General features: G+C 41.0%; 1 protein-coding gene across 1 annotated transcript in view; it reads left to right on the top strand.

Moving 5' to 3' along the window:
- Nucleotides 1-1,920: 1,920 nt before the first annotated feature.
- Nucleotides 1,921-20,589, top strand: part of LOC113023658 (chromodomain Y-like protein 2) — a 46,001-nt gene continuing 27,332 nt past the window's right edge. The window contains exon 1 of the mRNA XM_026169898.1: nt 1,921-2,363. Coding sequence (XP_026025683.1) covers nt 2,340-2,363 — 24 coding nt within the window. The 5' untranslated portion in view covers nt 1,921-2,339. The remainder of the gene's footprint in view (nt 2,364-20,589) is intronic.

Here is a 20,589-nt window from a genome sequence, read left to right as displayed (position 1 = left end):
ATTGATTGATTGTACTGTTTCATTTTAACTTAAAATGTGACGATATCTTCATATACCACTTGGTATCAAACTCTAAATACACAAAAAGTGATGATATTTGTTTTTCCTGAATATACGCATTAAATAAATACATCCCTACAGAATATTTGTATTCTGTAGCGCAAGTGGAAAACTGTTATATGTAGCAAGGCAAAAACAAATAATCCTGTTCATAATCTCATATCATATTGTGAGCTACTGAAGGCCTATAAGCATAACTGCAACAAAGTAAAATTCTGGTATTATCATAAAGATGTTTAGTGCAGTAATTGCTTATGTATGTATGTTATACAAGAAATTAAGGACAAAATATGGGGGCAAATTGCATCTCTGTTACATTGAGATGGTCTTCTTAGTGTTTTGAACAAATATGTTAAAATTTTAGTATTCGCTTTTATACGCAGATATTTTTGCTTTGTAGCACACATAGGAGGGGTTATTATCCAAATCTTGCGTTACCTTTTATATGGCTTCTGAGACCTATAGCTTTTTAGACTATGTGTTATTCAACGTTTACACAGAGGTAATGAGCATGTGCAAATGTGTATGTGATCAGTGTTTTAAAATGTCTGGCCTGTCATTGTCCTGTAAAATCACTTAATGCAGTGACTGTGTAGAAACACTGAAATATTTTGAAATATATTGGGAAGCGACAAGTGCAAAGATTGCAAAAGGACTGTCACGATACCTAAGAGTATTTGTATTCAGTGTGTATCCTAAAGATTAAAGTTATAACAGAAATGAACAAACGTTTATAAACCTCAGTTTTGTAACTGCCAAGAGGGTAACGGCATTATTTGAAAGGAAAACTTAGAAATCAGCTGCTTCACACTGGATAAGACATGCAATATCAAACATTTTACTAGAAAGAATGAAATACATTTAAAGACAAACAAAAACATCTGAAATGGTCTGAGGGCCCCAACTTCAAAGATCTGGATCTGACGCAAAGTCAGACAGAATAACTGTTTAAACCATGCAGTGTTTGGATTATTCTTTCTTTTGAACTAATACAAATAATATTTTTATGCTAATTTTCATTTCTTTATTTTCATGTACTTGCATGAATTTCACTAGAAGAGTGTGGATTCCTATTTTTCAGTTGACAGGAGCAATTTGTTGTTCATTTGCTCTTTTTTATTTACAGCTTATTTTCAGATTTGTTTCAATCCATAAAATATTGTTGAAAACAGTTTCAAGTGATACAACTCTAGATTAATTTTCATATAATGACTGAAAACTTTTTCAGTATTTTAGGTTGTAGTTTTGGTGTCCTAGAGAAGGAAAATTACTCAAATTCTCCTGTTTGTAGTGGGTGTCTTTTTTAAGGTCTTTAGCAGCATTTTCACATTTGCTCTAAGGTAGAGCGGATATGAAAATGCTGCAAAAGCATTCATACTCTAAGGTTTTCATACTCTAAGGTAATTCATCCAAGGTTCTGCGAAAGATGTTGTGATCAAGACCTGGTCTGTGCCAAACAACCAGTTATTCTTCAGATTTTAGATAGGGGTTCCTACCCGGTTGTCATGGGACGAAAGATGGCCACACCCTGGACAGGTTGCTAGTCTGTGGAGGGCAAACACAGAGAGACAAACAGCCATTCACGGCTCTATGGCCAGTTTAGAAGTGCCAGACTCAGAAGGAAGCTGGGTGACCCAGAGAGAACCCATCAGAACCCCTGGAAACAGGGCAAAACAAACCTTTTGTTTTTAATCGTTTTTAATTTATTAATAAATAAATAAATATTTTAAAGATATTTGATGCTGATGCAAAGTTCAGTAAGAAGGTCTACCAACATCAGTAGCTAGTGATGAATCATTACAAATAGTTCCGCTTAACTTGTTCTAGATATTTCCCGGTGAATACAAATAAGGTAGGTCAGATCTTTCTATGACGCCACAGTGGACAGGTAAAGGGGATCATAGAAAGGGATCTGACCCAGCTGGTGTGTGTAAACACAACGCGTATAACGTCTCCCGCTGAGTGGATTGCAACAGAGCTCAGATGAGCTGGGCGCATGCAGACCATCAGGCTACATTCTTAGTCCGGGACTAATTTTTAGTCCTGTACTTCGGTATATGTAAACAGCACCGCCCCGATGGTTGCTTGTTTTAAGCGTGGAACGATCCGCCGGGCTCGATTGACACTGTCTGATCTGCTGCTGCGGATTGCTCAGAATAACAAGGCTGCTCGCTAATTCCCGTCTATCGGGGCTTTCGCCGAAACACCGAGAGAGTAGGGTCCAAAAAAAGCCAACAAGGCAGGCAAGAACGCCGCGCCGCCGCTGTCTGCACCCAAGAATGGCTTCAGGAGACCTTTACGAGGTAGGATAAAAACATGTCTACGGAAAATCCTCTGTAATATTGACGAATAATGGAATTAGGAAGTAAAGGGAAGGGCGTCGCGTATGCAAAAAGCGGTGTCCTAAGCCCTTTAACAGGCGAAACTAACCCGTTTTCAAGCTTGGCAAAGACGAGATTGCCTAATTTAAGCTTATACTTTATGTCGCTTTTGATATACTTTGTCATAATTCTTCACGACTGTAGTAAATGGATAAGATGTAATTTACGGGCTGAACTCCTCAGTCTGTCGCCGAGTTGAAAGTCGTGGTAAAGTGACAGCAGCGCTGAGCGAACGGGCATGGTGAATAGCTACAGACGGAGTGATGGTTCTGAAGGTGCACATACGTGCCAAAAGATATTTTGTCATCACAGCCTCGACAGCGGCGTTAGTGTCACAGGCTGTTTGGCAGACAGAATCAGACACCGGTTTATTTTTGTCAAACGGCGTACGCAACTCGGTGCGAGCTTCTTTCATGGTTGATGCGTGATTTTTGTGAAATTTTGACTCTCGTAGTTATGGGCTTAAAAGTTGCCCGAATGGGTGACAGGAAGGTCACGCTGCCCCCGTGCGCAACATCACTCTGGGAGTGTGTGGGGGCCCGGCGAGGGGGGCGTTCAGAAATTGCACAAAGGCTGGCTCCCTCATCAGTTTTGTCAAATCTGACACATGCTGTCATTAGCTTTTGTCACTCTGGTGTGGTGTCTCGTGTTTGAGCTTATGGTAGAGACACAGATGGGTCTCCCAAGGACAAACAAGTGTACTTATTTAAAGTAATGTACAAAGTTTAAACATGTCACAAAGTCCATCTGAGGAAAAGCTTGGGCATCCACTGAGTGTTTTTAAGTAGATAACATTATCAGCTCACAACACTGCCAAATAATGCATGATGAGTGAAGCTGGATGTCAGCTAAAATACAATAGACTGAATAAGTGAGTGGCATTTATTGCATTTTCCCAAATAGTTAGAACCACTGACTTTAATATTCCGTAAATGAGTGCTCTTTGTCTCAGAAACACATTAAAACTAAAGTAAGATAACACAAGGTTGCCAAAAAGAGAACACATTGGGTTACGTTTTACACTTGATCGTTACACCACCACCCCTCCACTCTCTTACTACTGCCACTATTATTTAGTTTGTTTAAAAAAATATATTTACTTAATTGCTCCATTTTAGCATAAAGTTTGGCCTCCTCTACCGAAAAATCCAAGGTCCACTACTGACCATGTGTCCCAAATTGTAAAAATTTAGATCAGATCTCTAATCCCTAAACCTAACCAGGGAAAATGGCAGGCTAGCTTGGGTAAAAGAACGAAAGTTGAGGCTCACAAAGATGTGTGCTGCTAAAGTTTCTGGGCTGCTTTCCTCATAAGCTATCCCTCAAGATTTTCTCCATTAAAAGCAATGCATTGTCCAGGATTGTAACATCTAGTGCTTTACTGAATCATTACATTGGTGTCATGCATTCATGACATTATGCAGTAATTACTGTTGATGTGTGGGGAAAATCCGTCAGCATGCTGTTCACTTGTAACTGTGTGAGTGTACCCTTACACAGGTGAAGTTATTCTGAGCAATTCTGTACTTTTGTTTTGAAGTTTGACTCTTGACACCTCTTCTTGTTCTAAGCGGGCTGTTGCCTTTATGTGAAACCTGCCTCATGTGGCAGCCTGTACTATAAACCTCAAGACTGATCAGTTTTGTATAGAGCTGAAATGACTGCTCATTGCTGAGCAGGTTTTGCTAACAATAATCTGTCTTTGAGTCATTTCTCTGCTAAAATGACTACAGCTGCATCTGATGCCACAGTTGCCAACTGCCACAGTTAAACTGTATTTAACTGGAGAAGCTGACCAGTGTTTACCTGTGCTGCATACCTTTTAGTTTAAAAATGACCATGGAAAAGGGTTGTTTGACATTGCTGCAAGAGTTAATTAACTCTTGCAAATTTAATTCAGTAATAAGTTTTGCGGCCTGTTACCTGATCCATGATAAATTAAACATGATAAATTGAATGTCAGTTCCTCTCGCACTCAGTTCCTTCTTCCATTGTACTTGGAGCTTGGTACCCAATCTCGGGTGGGAGTGATGATATCTACCCCCTGACCTGTCGTCCTGGCTCCACCTTGCCGTAGCATGTGTGTTGTATTTCGTCAACCTCTAGCTGTGAGAGCAGTCCCTTCTTCCGAATGTTGTTTCACCGTCAGTAGTGGGTATCGAAGATTCCATAGGTCCCTCATCCTATTTATGTAACCCGTCCGCTGGGGTTACTTGCGTAGTAGCATTCCAACAGCGCCCTATTTTCGTCTCTTGTCCTCTGATGGCTTCTCGTTCCAGTAGCCCACTTCTTATCAGGGAGCCCTGGTTCCTTAGTACCTGACGAGGACCTTGTTAATGCGGGCGACGTCCGAGCCAGTATGGCTTCATATTTATCTGTTTTGCTCATGTCTGCGATGGGCTTGGTTAGCATAGTGGGTCTAGCCTAGGACCCTTACTGGATACACACAACCCAGTTGGGAATCGAACTTGCGACTCCCGCTCTTACCACTACGCTATCCAGCTGCTTAATGGTAATAACAAGATCTGGGCTATCAACACCTAGGCCCTGCCTGTGATCAGGTACCCTGCTGGGATAATAAGCTGGCCAAAGGATGAGATGGAAGCCACAGACATCAAGACCAGGAAGCTCCTGACCATGCATCAAGGGTTTCACTCCAAGTCCAGCACCCTGAGGCTGTCTGCTAAGGGGAAGGAAGGAGGCCGGGGACTGGTGCGCGTCAGTACCACAGTCCAGGATGAGACCACAAACATCTATGACTACATGAGGAAGATGGCCCCAACCGACCACATGCTCAGTGAATACCTCAGGCAGCAGAAATCCAAGAAAGAGGAGGAACCATCATGGAAGGAAAAGCCCCTGCACGGTATGTACCACCGGCAGATAGAGGAAGTGGCTGACATCCAGAAGTCCTACCTGTGGCTGGACCAGGCTGGACTGAAAGACAGCACAGAGGCACTAATCACAGCAGCACAGGAACAAGCTCTGAGCACAAGATCCATAGAGGCTGTGTAATCCAGCACATAACAGCAGGATGCAAGATGCTAGCAGGCAGGGCATACATGGAACACCATAACGAAGTGGTGGGCATAGTATACAGAAACATCTGTGCAGAGTAGGGCTGTTCGATATAACGATGTATATCGGATGACGATATAAAAACGTCTATCGTTTCATTTTATGCTATCGTTTGTTTCGTGGTGTCGCAAAATAAACTGTTTACAGCAATATTTTTTCATCCTTTTGAAGGTCACTGTAGTGGCTACATTAATTTCTCCTTTCTCTTATATTTAATATAACCACACTACTGACGGACAAGCACCTGTTTTATGCGTTGTGGTTAGCAACAACGACGGTAACCCCATCGCGTGTCCGCTTGTTTATGTTTCACATAAACCTTTCACAATAAAGCTCAAGATCCTGTTGAGACTTTTCAAAATAAACTGAATCACGTGAAAGAGCAGATTATTTACGGAGAGTAGTAGAAGTAGTAGTAGAGGTAAAAAAGAGCTGCCAGGTGCGAAAAAATAAACCTTAGACTCAAACGTTAGAACAGGCTTTTCCCCGCAGCACGCCGTGTAATAAATACTCACAAAGAAAACGGCGGCCTTTACAACTTATGTCTAAAAATGTATAGTTTCATGCATCAGTTAAAACACTCGACTCCAGGTACACTACGCGCAGCTGGAAACACTTCCCGCAAGTCGAGCTGCCCGAGATTCACATAATTTACAGAAAATGTTACATTTTTGTGATTTATATTGTTATCGGGACGATAGAATTCTTATATCGGGATATGAGATTTTGGTCATATCGCACAGCCCTAGTGCAGCCTGGAAGCTAGTGGAAATGGTGGATGGAAAAAAACAAAGGGGACACCCCTCCCCATATAATACAAATGATTATTATTAACTGAAATGACAAAAGTGGCACACTTATGGAAGAGTTTAGGGTAGAGTCACTCGTGCATCTAAGGGTTAAGAAAACCTCTTCAAAACATCTAGCCCATTTAAGAACACTGTCAAGTAGGTAGGTGTATGATTGTCATAGTCTACAATCAAGAGGATCTTTCATGAATTTAAAGAGGGTTTACAACAAGATGCAAAGCATTGATTACATTCAAGAACAAGAAGGCCAGATAAGGCTTGGCCAGAAAACATCTTAAAGAGCCTGCACAGTTCTGTAAAAGCAATCTTTCAACAGATGAAACCAAGATTGATTAGTACCGGAATGATGGGAAGAGTAAAATATAAACAAGGAAAGTGAAAAAGTTCATCGTGTGAAGAATGCCACATCATCTGTCAAATGTTGTGGAGGCAATAATATGGCATGGAAATCTATTGCTGGCAGTTTCTAATGATGACGTGACTGCTTATAAAAGCAGCAGGATGACTTCAAAAGTGTTCAGGACTGTACTCTCTGCTTAGATTCTGTCAAATGCTGCAAAACCGATTTGACAGTGCTTCACAGTGCAAATAGATTATGACCCAAAACATATGGAAAAGCAACTCAAGAATTTCTCAAGGCAAAGAAATAGGATATCCTTCGATGACAAAGTTAGAAACCTGATCTAAACTCATTAGAGCATGCCTTTCAGTTATTGATGACATAACTGAAGGCAGAAACCCACAAACAAATAGCAGGTACAGGACGCTGCAGTAAAGGCCTAACAGAGCATCTCAAGGGAGGAAATGGAGCATTTGGTGATGGCCGTGGGTTCTGAAACTTCAAGCAAGTATTAAAAACAACTCAAACTTCACTTTATATATCAGTGACGTTAGTCACTTTATAAATCACTTTGATCCTTTGTAAATGGGAAAGTACTTATAAAAATGGCTGCACTTCCTAAACACTTAATGCAACATTTCTCTCAAAGGCTTTAAATAAAACATTTAAACAATCAAATCATTGATTTAAAATCTGCTGTGGGGGTGTAGAGAGGCAAAAATACAAAAATGTGTAATTGTCCAAAAACTTCTGGGCTGTGCATTGCATTTTATTTAGCATGCTCATTAGTATTTAATTTCATGATGAAAACAAAAGCAAGGTGATCACAGGCAGCATTGTTTTTCACATTTATAAAGAAAGGCACCAAGTCTTGATGCTTTTATTTGAAGAGGAACACCTTAAGGTTTCTCATAGGTTTCTGTTGGAATGTTTGGAAACCCGTGTTTTTATCTTTTGCTGTGCAAAGTTCTCTAGCTAGAAAATAAAATTTTAAAAACATGTTGAGGAGTCAATGAGATGGAATCTGTGCCAAAAGGCATTGGAGTAAATATGTAGTCATGTCCAAGAGTAAGTGAGAGAGGCTGAGACCAGTGCTGTATATGAAAATTCAGTACTTCAGTGGTATCATTTGACGTTGGGGAAAAAAGTTAAATATTTGACCTGTAATTATGTTGCTGGATTCAATATTTGGTCTGTAATGCTTTCTCTGGAGGGTATTTCTTAAATTTCACTTATCTATTGAATCCCTTCTTTAGTTCTCAGTAAACCAGATCATCGTTTTCCTTCTTAGTTGAAAATAGTTATTGGTGAGTTGTGTTGAGTGCGCGCGCACACACACACACACACACACACACACACACACACACACACACACACACACACGCCACTTTGTTTGGTACACTTGCTTAACTGCTTGTTAATGCAAATATCTAAACTATCTAGTCTGCCAATAGCATGGCAGCAACATGCATTTAGGAAGGTAGATATGATAAATTCTGCTCTGGTTCAAACCAAACATCAAAATGAGGATGAAAGGTCATTTAAGTGTTTTTGAATGTGGCTTGGTTGTTGGTGCCAGATGGGTTGTCTGAGTATTTCAAAAACTGCTGAGCTGCTCGGATTTTTCCATACAAGCATCTTCAGTGTTTACAGAGAATGGTGCAAAAGAGAGAAAGCATCCAGTGAGTGGCAGTTCTCTGGGTGAAAATGCCTCGTTGATGTCGGAGGTCAGAATACAGTAGCCAGTCTGCTTCGAGTTGAGGGGAATTAAAAAGTAACACAACCCAAGGCATGCAGACGAGTGTCTTGGAATGTACAAAACACAACCTTGAACACACAAAGCCCTCAAATCATCAAAGACTTAAAGTTGTTGAAGTTGTCAGGGCACCCAGACAGAAATATGAATTAGCTGAGAATGGCAAATGACCAATAACTTATACACAGATAACTTTATTTTTTATTTTTTATTTTTTGCCTGTCCTGTATGACACTGTAGCAATCAGAATTATTGTCTGAAGGCCAAGAAAATGCCCAACAATTGACTTTCCCAAGTGGACCTTTTGCCAAACTGCTCCACTTGATTTTCATAGTTTATTCGATCTTTATTATTTATTTTTATTTTAAGTTATTACAGTTAGAAAGGCCAGGACTCGGGGATGGGAAAGAGAAATAAAAAGAACAGAGAAGTTGGGAAGAGAGTTAAGAGAAGGAGAGGGAAAGACAAATGGAGGAGGAGAGGGATAGAGAGAAAAGACACTAAAAGTTTGCTTCACTACCTGCTGAGAAAAAAAACAAGCAAAAAGAAAACAGCACAGAAGGGAAACTATAGCAACAACCAACATAAGCATAGGTATCTGTAAATAATAAATACTTAATCTTACTGAGCAGCACACAAGACCGACAATGCATGATATGTTTAGAGGCAGCAGCCAACCAAGCTAACCTGGAAAGAGCTGACGAGAGCTCTAGACGGGGGGGGGGGTCACCCAGCAGCCATGGTGCAGAAGCTACAGGGGGCTGCGGCAACGTGCCTGCAGGCTCGGCCATCAGACAGCTGTGCCAGAGTGGACCGAGCCCCGGGCCCAGAGGCTGAGCCAGGCCACGCCAAGCAGCCACTGGGAGTGAGCCTGTAGATACCTGAGCGCCCAGCCCCGGACACCAAGAACCACTAGTGCACTAACGGCTGAGGGCATCAGCCACTGGCAGGGAGTGTAGTGGGGGGGGAATAGGCCTCCACACCTGGGGGGTGCCCAGATGTTCCCAGAGAGGTGAAGTCTAAGACCTGTCCTGACACATAGTCATAGACATAGAGAAACTGGCACACACAGACACAAGCATGCATTTCCACCCTCATGCACACATATACGAATATTCAGCACTCGTCCAACGTGGAGACAAGCAGAAATGAACACTGTATGCACACCCTCACTCCCCAAACATACTCTATAACCCAGGTCCAGGTACCATCACCCCCAGAGGGGCAATTCGCCCCCAGACCCAGGAGATGTTGCCCTTTTCCCTGGGGTGGAGACAAGCAGACCGCCCCGGTCCTGCAACAGCAGTGAGGCCCAGCATCCCAGACCCCGATGGCGAACAGAGAACGGGGGTGTGAAGATCGCATAACTCTCTCCGCCCGCTCATATGTGGTGTTGCTGCGTGCTGTTCTAAAGTGCATTTAAAGCACAGGAAGGGCATGGTGCTTCCTGCCCGAAAGCAGCAGGTGTCAGCACGGCCCCTCCCGAGAACCCTCAATGTCTACATGTATTTAAAATTGAGAGGTGGGCACCAACACCAGAGGTGAGGTTGAATACACAGACTGTATTCAACCTGGACGCCGTATAGTGTGCCCACCCCCACGGCCCTGTATGTATCTGCTATGAGAATATTAGTAATGTGGATGTCTAGGTTGTGAAATAAAATTGAGGCACAGGTGGCCAGAAGGGGACAGAGGAGGAGTGCCTCCCCTGCACCTCAGTGATGCACCTGTACACCAAGGCCCTGCATCTGTGGAGGTGTGATGGAGTGGGAAGAGGGAGGCAGTTGGGGGGGGGCTCAGCTCAGATAACTTATTTTTGATTGACTAAACAGCACGCTGATGACGGGTGTGGTTGGCAGCATCATAATTTTGAATTATTGGATAGTCTGTCTGTCACATTTTCACAAGAATAGATAATCGTGGTTAAAGTTCAAAGTTAATGTGGTCTAGCATCCATTACATTAAAGCCTTTTTTATTGCTTTCCACATCTGCAATTCTTTTAGGGTCCGCTTGGGTCTCAGTGATGTAAATTTCGTCATCAGATATGAAGGACCACATAAGAAGGGGTGCACATAAGTGGTCCGCAGGTGCGCATACACTGTCAAAATAAAAAACGCGCACCAGGTAAGAAATTGCAACACGCGTTTGCGTACATAAGATTTTCTGGAGGAGGACAGACATTTGTTTAGAACTCTTAAAGATGTCAAAGAAGCAAGCTCCTTTAAGCAATTACTTTGGTGTTCCTCCAGCTCCAAAGAAATGTCAGAAGGAGCCCGAACCGCAAAAGAAGCGCCTATTCTCGGAAAAGTGGTTGCAGGAGGTGAGCTGGCTTCAAACAAATGATGAACGCACAGAGATTTGCTGCAGAATATGCCGTGAAAATCCCACTCTAGCGGACAAAAACAGTACCTTTTATATGTACGCAAACGCGCGTTGCAACTTCTTATCTGGTACGCGTCTTTTATTTTGACAGCGCATGCGCACCTGCGGATCACTTACGTGCACCCCTGCACATAAGCATGTGCCTGCCATTTTTTTGCAACCATGCTGATTCGTCCGTGGAGATTTTGCATTAAAATGCATTAGCTACACATGTGCCCAGGCTGTGGATTTCGAAGAATTAGAACCGGAATGCCTACACGGCTGTTGGGTCTTCAGTTGTCCATAACATAGTATAATCCAGGCTTAAGTGAATACAATACTGTGCAAAACTCTTGAGCCATGCTTCATGTCTTTATAGCTTGATGAGAAATGACTGCCACAATTTATTTAAAGTGGTGCAAAAATACATGAATATACAATACATAAAGCAAAAAGCTTTATACATAGCCTGAACTCTCTTAGACAGCTTTTTTTTGTAATTTCATTATGTAGTCTTTGGTAATAATTCTCCAGGCTTCTTGAGGGACGTTCAGCAGATGTTTACTCCCTTTTGTTCTCTGTCGAGCTGATCCCATAATATTTTGTTGTTGAGCTCCAGGCTCTGACTGGTAATGTTCCATTGTGTTTTTGTTTTAGCCAGGTTTGCTTTTTACATTACACCATTAAAACAGAAGTTTTTATGTCTGAATTGGAACCCAGCATAGAAATAGAAGTCAAAGAATGTGACACAAGCTTGTGTGCGTGTGTAAGCTTTTACTATCATGGGTTTGACATCATTGTTATGCAATACACAATGCAGAAAAACCATGCCATTGATTAAAAGATAAGCCTACGATTCCAATGGACTGGAGAATTTGAAACTTGCTCTCGCCTACAAATGTTCTCAATTCCCAGTACTAGTCAAAGATCAGTGTGACTTTCCAAAAGACATTTATGTCCATAGCTCACAAATCTTTAAAAGTAGGAAATAATAGTTTTTTTGTTTTGTTTTTTAAATAAAGGATGTATTCACAGGATTAAAGCAAAAGCATATTTTATCATTAGCATTAATTCATCCAACGGCCAGAAACAACAGAAAGGTGCTTAGATTTTTGTAAGAAGCGCAGACTTTAAAGCTAACATAAGAGGAGTCATGGGTAACTTAAAAAAAACTCATAAGAAGTTGTATAATCTTACATCTGTTGATAATTTTGATGAATCAATAATTTAAGATGCTAATCTCTCCACATACGCACTGTATCAAGAGGATTAGCATGCTACCCAAAGACCAGTGCAGCAGAATATAGTCTTACAGAGTCTGTGAAGGAAAAAATTGTAGACTTGTAGAGCTGGATTTCCCAAGAAAATGAAATTGTGCTAATACGTACTGTGGATTTTGTTACATTTGTGTCTGCAACCTGTCTGCATTCAGTGTTTGAATAACTCAGATTATTATGCAGTCAAGTGCTGGACTGAGATCGTGCCTCTGCAAGTGAAGGAAAATGTTCAGCAGTGGAAACTCTAGTTCAGCTTGGTGTTTCTGTGATACAAATGCTGTTGCAGACCCAGCATGTCTGATATGTGAGGTGTGATGGTCCTCTGCCTCAGCTAGGCCTGCTGCATGTTTCCTGCTGTTTGCTCCTCTGTGTTGCCCTGTTGCAGGTTCCTGCTAGCTGGAGTTCATTTCCTCTGGAGCACTGAAGAACCAGCTGTCTCAGTCTTGCTGCCTCTCTTTACAGCCATGCCATTTGTTTGGTTCTCCTCAGCCTAATTATTTTAAGCTTTCCACTACACAACACCATATAACCTAATATTCAAATTTATCCAACTGCAAATACACTAACAACACCACAGGTCTCATAAAGTTAATTATGGTTTCTCTTTCAGTGAATACACTGGTCAATTTTGGCTAAAGCTGTATTTCTCCTGTTACTTGTTCTGGCTCATGAGTTGTGTCGAATCCTGGATGCAACCCATTGCAGTTGTTTTGGTTTGTGACATGTAGAATAGTAAAGTCCGTTATCTGCTTTGTGTGCTCGAGAATATAGTGTATTAGCATATTTTGTTAAGGCACCATTGGAGGTAAAATATTTAGAAGTTTATGTCAATTCTGGTGTGCCAGCTGTGGTATAACTGCTTTATTAGCTAAAATCTATCAGTGTGCATTGCCAGTACCTGCAGGCATTGATAATAGAAAACCAGTTCTAATATTTCCTAAGTGGCAACAATTTTTGATTGCCATCCCTAGGTGGTGGTGGATGGATTATCTACAACTACTTACAGGTGGTTTGGGCAAATGTGTGTGTGTTACCTACTTGGTTATATCCTTGCATCCTCTTCCCACTTATTTTGCTTCCTTGTGGTATCAGGTTGCTGAGGATGTAGTGAAAGGGGTTGAAACAATGCTGGGTGTCGACCATTGTGATGGCCAAACCCGTGGCCACACTCTAAAGTCGGTAACTTTTGTATTTTCATTCTTCATTTGAACATAGTAATACATTTTAGTTGCCAATAACTTTATTGATTGGTTTGGATACATTTGTTCTATTTGTAAGCGCGCGCACATTTAGTTTACTTATGTATTCATACTACTTCGTTTCTTTGCTTTCTGACTAACCTTTGTCTTTTATTTCTTACCTGCCATCATCCCTGGGAGTTGCTGGACAAAAGATGGTAGCCAGGGTTTGAAACCATTAAATATGAAGGAAGATAATTGGACCACACCACCACTTTCTGCTGAAGGGGGGAATGTGTGTTTTCTTTACTTTAAAAACAAAGTATTTGTATTTAATTAAATATTTGAGTTTAGGGTTTAATGGGGTTTTTTGATTTTCTTCTTTAGTGTTTAGTTTATTAACAAACTAGATTGTACTGCATCGGTTGTGATTTATGATTGTGTTTTGTTTGTTACCCCTCATGTGTCACAATGGTCTGATCAGCCATTATATATACCCTTGTATGTCATTTCATGTGGAGGTCAATTATGTTTGTTTGTAGCAGTCATTTGGTTTGTTAAGTTTGCAGTCGTTGCCTGAGTTCAGTTTTGTTTCTTTGACCGCTTTTATGAGCTCAACATTTATTAGTCTTGTAAATATAATTTTTGGGGGTTAAATAAATGGAAACTATATTTTTCTAATAATTCCTGGGCTCCTCCTGTTTTTCAACTCGGTCCATCACAACCATCAACTTTTGTTTTTACAAACGGTTCATTGATTATTCGGCTAGTTTTTGGTTTTGTTTTGTTACACCTGTTGAAAAGTCAGAAGTAATGTTAGACTGGCATTGAAAACATTCCGTCTCCTATTGTATTTCATTTGAGATCAGTCTGTTATTATGACTCCATTCTTATGGAGAGGCGTGTGATGGCTTACTGCCTTGGCTGGGCCTGGTGTTTGTCCCTCAGTATTTCCTTGCAGGTTCCTCCTAGGTGGAGTTCATCAGTTCAATTGGGAGTACCTGACCAGTCTTACTGGAGCATTTAAGACCTGCCTTTCTTGCTCTCCATCCACCCAGTATCATGCTATTTGTTTGGGTTAAGCCTGGTAATCTTAGATTTTACATTACAGTATTTTTCCAACTGTTGACACACCTCATAAAGTTAATGATGTTTTATGCCTCTTTTAGTCAATACATTTCTAAATATTGGTTAAAGTTGTGTTGTGTGACACCTTGTGAGCCAGAGTATGACAGTGGTTAGAAATCCACTCTAACTACTGTCACTATCTGTCGTCTCTTTATGGTTACAGCTGTAACCATAAAGAATTTTCACATTGTATACCTGTGTTGACATCCTTCACAGACCTTTGTATATGCTTGTTCCCACTTGTTAAGTCTGAGATGATGCTGAAAATGAAATTGGCAGTTGAGGGAGGACGTGCCCACCTCCACTCTCCCAGCTCATATTTAAATACTAATTGTTACGAAACCTCTCTGGTGTATGCTACTTAGCCCTTCTGTCTACCTCCTCCACTTTTATATTTTTCTCTGCATGTGATTCAGTTACATTTTTAAGTGCACCATTATGTTGGACTGTAAGCGTTTAACTCGCATGCATGTTCTAGCAACCACCTTAAAGCTCACCTGTCAAAAGGCTGTTTACACCTCTAAATGATGGTTTCAGAGTATGGTTAAGGTCACAGCTGGACTTTCTAATTATCTGTTTCTTGGTAAACATACAATAACAGATTTCAGGTCCACTGTAATTTCCGTTTAAGTGAATATTCAAAAATATCACTGCACGAAAATCTGAAAATCTTTTTTTAAAGGGCTTGGTTTTCACCGGTTTTATGTGTGGGTGAAAGGGCAAAATGCATTAAAAAAAAGCTACATCTACAAAAGTACCCATGTAATCCTTGATGTAGCTTAAATATTTTTATTAAATATTTTTGCACCTAAAGCTGAATTTAATATAGAGTCCAGAAGTTGGACAAAAACTAGAAATGCAGTCGAGACAAATCATGTTATTTTATTTATTTTAGGTTAAAAAGCCAATGTAGAGATGATCTGAAATGGTTGACTTAACATTACTTGCTGGTCAGTATTGGCAATAAAAGCCAATCAGTGTCATTAATTTTTTAACGATGTGCTGATAATGAGCAGCAAGAGAATCTGATTGAGAAAGCAAGGAATGCTGCATGTTCATACAGCAGGGATGTCAGTCACAAGGTGGTCTCACCCTAGTGGAGACTATATACCCACTAGGGATGGCTATAAGTCAAGAGGGGGTAAAGTAGGTCATCTTCTAATCGGAAGGTTGATGGTTTGATCCCTGGTTGTTCCACTTTCCAGTCTGAATGTCTTAGAATTCTTCGGCCAGATCTTGAACCCTGAGTTGTTCTCTGATGTGTTCATCAAATTATGAATGTGTGTGAATTTAAGATAGAAAGCACTTAGGTATAGAAACAAATGCTTGTGTGAATGAGTGAGTGAGGCATGTTTTATGTAAGAGTTTTGAGTGAACTGTGATAGTGTTGGGATGGCGCCCTTTTGCCTTCAGGACTGCCTTATTTCTGTGTGGCATAGATTCAACAAGTTGCTGAAAATACCTCGCATCTCCTGTTCTCACCACATCCCAAAGGTGTTCTGCTGGATTGAGATCTGGTGACTAAGGAGGCCGTTTCAGTCTAGTGAATTCATTGTCATGTTTAAGAAACCAGTTTAGATTATTTCAGCTTTGTAACATGGGACATTATCCTGCTGGGACCAGTCATCCAAAGATAAATGCACTGTGATCATAAAGAGATGAGCATCGTTAGCAACAATGCTCAGGTAGGCTGAGATTTACATGATGCTCATTTGGCACTAAGGGCACTAAAGTGTTAAGAAAATATAAATATCCCCAGTACCATGCATGTCATCTAGTAATAAGGAATTTAGTGCTTTGATCCTTGAATGCTACAGTATGCAGAATACAGTAAGCACTTGGGTGAAGAAAAAAGTGCTTGTACAAATGTGTTTGAATGGGTGAATGAAGCAAGTTTTATGAAATTTGAGCTTTGGTTGCTCAAGTAGAGTTTAATAGCACAATATAAAAACCAGTCCAATTACATTTACCATTAAATTTTGGTCAGCCAGGGGGAATTATTGACTCAGTTTCCTGTTCTTGGCTGACAGGAGTGGCATTCAGTGTGGTCCAGTGTGGTATTCTGCTGCTTTAGCACACCTCAAGGTTTAATGTGTGATGTTTTCAGCATACCTTGGTTGTAACAAGTTGTTTTTGGGTTACCCTTCTGTTGGCTCAAAGTAGTCTGGCCATTCTCCTCTGACTTCTGGCATCAACAAGGTATTTCACCCAGTGAGCTGCCTATCACTCGATATTTTCTCTTTTTTTGTGTATGGGAAAATGCCAGTAAATCAGCAGTTTCTAAAAAATTCAAACCACTTATCTGATGCCAACAACCAATGCAATAAGTCACTTAAATCACCTTTCATCCTCATTCTGATTCTGGGTTTGAACTTAAGCAGGTCTTCTTGATCATGTCTGCATGCCTAAATGCATTGAATTGCTGCCATTGCAGATATTTCCATTAACAACCATTTAAACAGGTGCAGCTAACAAACTGATTGGTAAGTATAATTTACATAATGAACCGAATGTTGTATTCAGTAAAACATGATCTAGTGATTGAGACCATAAACTCATCAGGAAAGTGTTTACTGAGGCCAAAGTTCATTTTCCTATCGACCTCTATACAACTAGACTCCCATTTTGCGGCCAGAGGAGTTGCCCACTGCTGGTTAATAACTGTTACATTTTTTACATTGCCACATACAGGATATTGCGGGGTTTTTTTGTTTTTGTTTTTGATAAATGCTATTTTTGGGGGAGTCTCACCAAAGAAATATGCAAAGTTACTAAATCTAGTGACGGTATTGTAAAGCTGGGAACATGAAGAAGCAATGCAAACCAGCCACCTTTTCTCTATGATTTTATGGGCTTAGAACTTTATCACATTGCTAAAACTTGTGATGAAGCTTTAGCAAATCCTAACCAGTTACTACTCCTAACCAGTAGTGACTGGTTAGGAAGGTTTAAAAAAAACTGTCATTAGAAATTTTCAGTTAAAGCCATTTCCAGAGTTTGATCTTTCTTTTAATTAAATTTGTAACATCCAGTGACCACAGGGTTCACAAAGCAAAGGAGAGAATGTGATACTGATGCTAAATGATGCTTTAAAATTAGACAAAGGCTATAAAAATATGTCTCTAGCTTGCAGTTTTCTATTATTCAATTCAATTTAATTCAATTTTATTTATATAGCGGAAAATCACAGCAACAGTCGCCGCAAGGCGCTTTATATTGTAAGGTAGACCCTCCAATAATACATACAGAGAAAAACCCAACAATCAAATGACCCCCTATGAGCAAGCACTTTGGCGACAGTATGAAGGAAAAACTCCTGTTTACAAGGAAGAAACCTCCAACAGAACCAGGGTCGGGGAGGGGCGGCCATCTGCTGCGACCGGTTGGGGTGAGAGAAGGAAAGACAGAAGACAGAGATTAATAACAAGTACAATTTAATGCAGAGAGGTCTATTAACACAGAGTGAGTGAAAAAGGTGACTGAAAAGGAAAAACTCAATGCATCATGGGAATCCCCCAGCAGCCTATGCCTATTGCAGCATAACTAAGGGAGGATTCAGGGTCACCTGATCCAACCCTAACTATATGCTTTAGCAAAAAGTAAAGTTTTAAGCCTAATCTTAAAAGTAGAGATAGTGTCTGTCTCCCGAATCAAAACTGGAAACTTTTCAGTTTCCATAGAAGAGGGGCCTGAAAACTGAAGGCTCTCCCTCTCATTCTACTTTTAAATACTCTAGGAACAACAAGTAAGACAGCAGTGCAAGAGCGAAGTGCTCTAATAGGGTGATATGGTACTACAAGGTCATTAAGATAAGATGGGGCCTGATTATTTAAGACCTTGTATGTGAGGAGCAGGATTTTGAATTCAATTCTGGATTTAACAGGAAGCCAATGAAGGGAAGCCAAAACAGGAGAAATATGCTCTCTCTTTCTAGTCCCTGTCAGGACTCTTGCTGCAGCATTTTGGATTAGCTGAAGGCTTTTCATGGAGTTTTTAGGACTTCCTGATAATAATGAATTACAGTAGTCCAGCCTGGAAGTAATAAATGCATGAACTAGTTTTTCAGCGTCACTCTGAGACAGGATATTTCTAATTTTAGAGATGTTGCGCAAATGGAAGAACGCAGTCTTACATATTTGTTTAATATGTGCATTTAAGGACATGTCCTGGTCAAAAATGACTCCAAGGTTCCTCACGGTGTTACTGGAGGCCAAGGTAATGCCAGTACTAACCAGTAAGAATCTGGTTAGATACCATATTTCTAAGCTTTTCAGGGCCGAGTACAATAACCTCAGTTTTATCTGAATTAAGAAGCAGAAAGTTAGCGGCCATCCAGGTCTTTATGTCTTTAAGACATTCCTGCAGTTTAACTAATTGGTGTGTGTTATCTGGCTTCATAGATAGATTGAGCTGGGTGTCATCAGCATAGCAGTGACAGTATATGCTATGTCTTCTGATGATACTGCCTAAGGTAAGCATGTATAATGTAAATAGAATTGGTCCTAGCACTGAACCCTGTGGAACACCATAACTAACCTCAGAGTGTGAAGAAGACTCTCCATTTACATGAACGAATTGGAGTCTATTAGATAGATATGTACTTTCCCCCCCTGCCCGCCCCACCCGAGTGCAGCACAGTCTCCCAACCGTGGTGCTTTGCTCTGTGTCATCCAGTGGGCATTTTCTTTGCAAGTAGTGTCACTTTGTCGGCATCTCTCCGATTTGTAGATCCACCACCGCTCTGTGATTAACCCCCGCCCTGCCCCTCCGTCTCCTCGAGTGAGGCTGGCCCAGGATGGGGGGGCAGCACGGTGTCACGGTGGTTAGCACTGTTGCCGCACAGCAAGAAGGTCCTGAGTTCAATTCCACCATCAGGCCGGGGTCTTTCTGTGTGGAGTTTGCATGTTCTCCCCGTGTTTGCGTGGGTTCCCTCCGGGTACTCCGGCTTCCTCCCACTGTCCAAAGACATGCAACTTGTGGGGATAGGTTAATTGGATAATCCAAATTGCCACTAGGTGTGAATGTGCGAATGAAAGTGAGTGCGAATGGTTGTCTGTCTCTGTGTGTTGGCCCTGCGACAGACTGGCAACCTGTCCAGGGTGTACCCCGCCTCTCGCCCTATGACAGCTGGGATAGGCTCCAGCGCCCCCCGCGACCCTGAAAAGGATAAGCGGAAGCGAATGGATGGATGGATGGATAGATAGATAGATATGATACAAACTAGAGATGGACCGATCCGATATTACGTATCGGTCCGATACTGACCTAAATTACTGGATCGGATATCGGAGAAAAATAAAAAATGTAATCCGATCCATTAAATATCACAAAAGCAGCTCACAAAACTTGCAACACGCCGTAACTCACCTCAGAACGTTAGCACGTCGGAGCAGTATGCATCACGTGATAGAGCGGCTGTGGCATGCGGGACCTGTCGATGGTCTGGATAGCATTTGGAGCTTCGCTAGCAACCCGGCATTTCATCTCCGACAAAGTTATCCCCGAGAGAAGTAAAGCAAGTGTGTAAGTCCATCTCTGAATGTAAAGCATTCCTGCGTTAAGCTTAACAAACAATATATGGAGTGACTGCCTCTTCTTGCTGCTACTTCAATCATGAAACTGCTTAATGATCAGCTGATCGGCTTTTCTGTCGGGACTCCGTCTCTCTTCTTTGTTTTTGGCCCACTTTGCACCAGAAAGAGGAAACCAGCGGCTGAACAACAGCAGCACGTTTAAGCTTGATAAGCTGTTGTTAGAATTTATTTAATATTACTTTCTACACCAGGATCTTTTTCTACGCAGCTGACGGCTGGTAACTGTGCAGGGGCGGATCTAGCAAAGTTTAGCCAGGGGGGCCGATAGGGCATTAACAGGGAAAAGGGGGCACAAAGACATACTTTTCTTTCTTATTCTCATTTAAAATGTCTGGCTGTTATTAAATAATTATCTGAATCTTACACCCAAAGTTTTAATCTGATGTAAAATGTATAGAAGTCCATTACTGTATATAGTGACTATTAAGTCTAATATATATACCCTAGTAAGCTATAGTACATTTTCCTTTGGGAAGGTACCATCTGTGCAGTCTGCAATTTTGTTGAAGAAAGATGTTGAATCTATTTAATATTTCTTGAAAAATAATTGATTTCTGTGCATTTTTTTTCACACTGCATCAAATTAAGGTTGATTACGTCGATTAAGCATCATGAGGTGGAGCGTG

The sequence above is a fragment of the Astatotilapia calliptera genome, chromosome 1 (genome assembly GCF_900246225.1).
Source record: "Astatotilapia calliptera chromosome 1, fAstCal1.2, whole genome shotgun sequence".
NCBI lineage: Eukaryota > Metazoa > Chordata > Actinopteri > Cichliformes > Cichlidae > Astatotilapia > Astatotilapia calliptera.
Note: the sequence above shows the minus strand (reverse complement) of the source record. Positions and strands in the feature narration are given on the sequence as shown.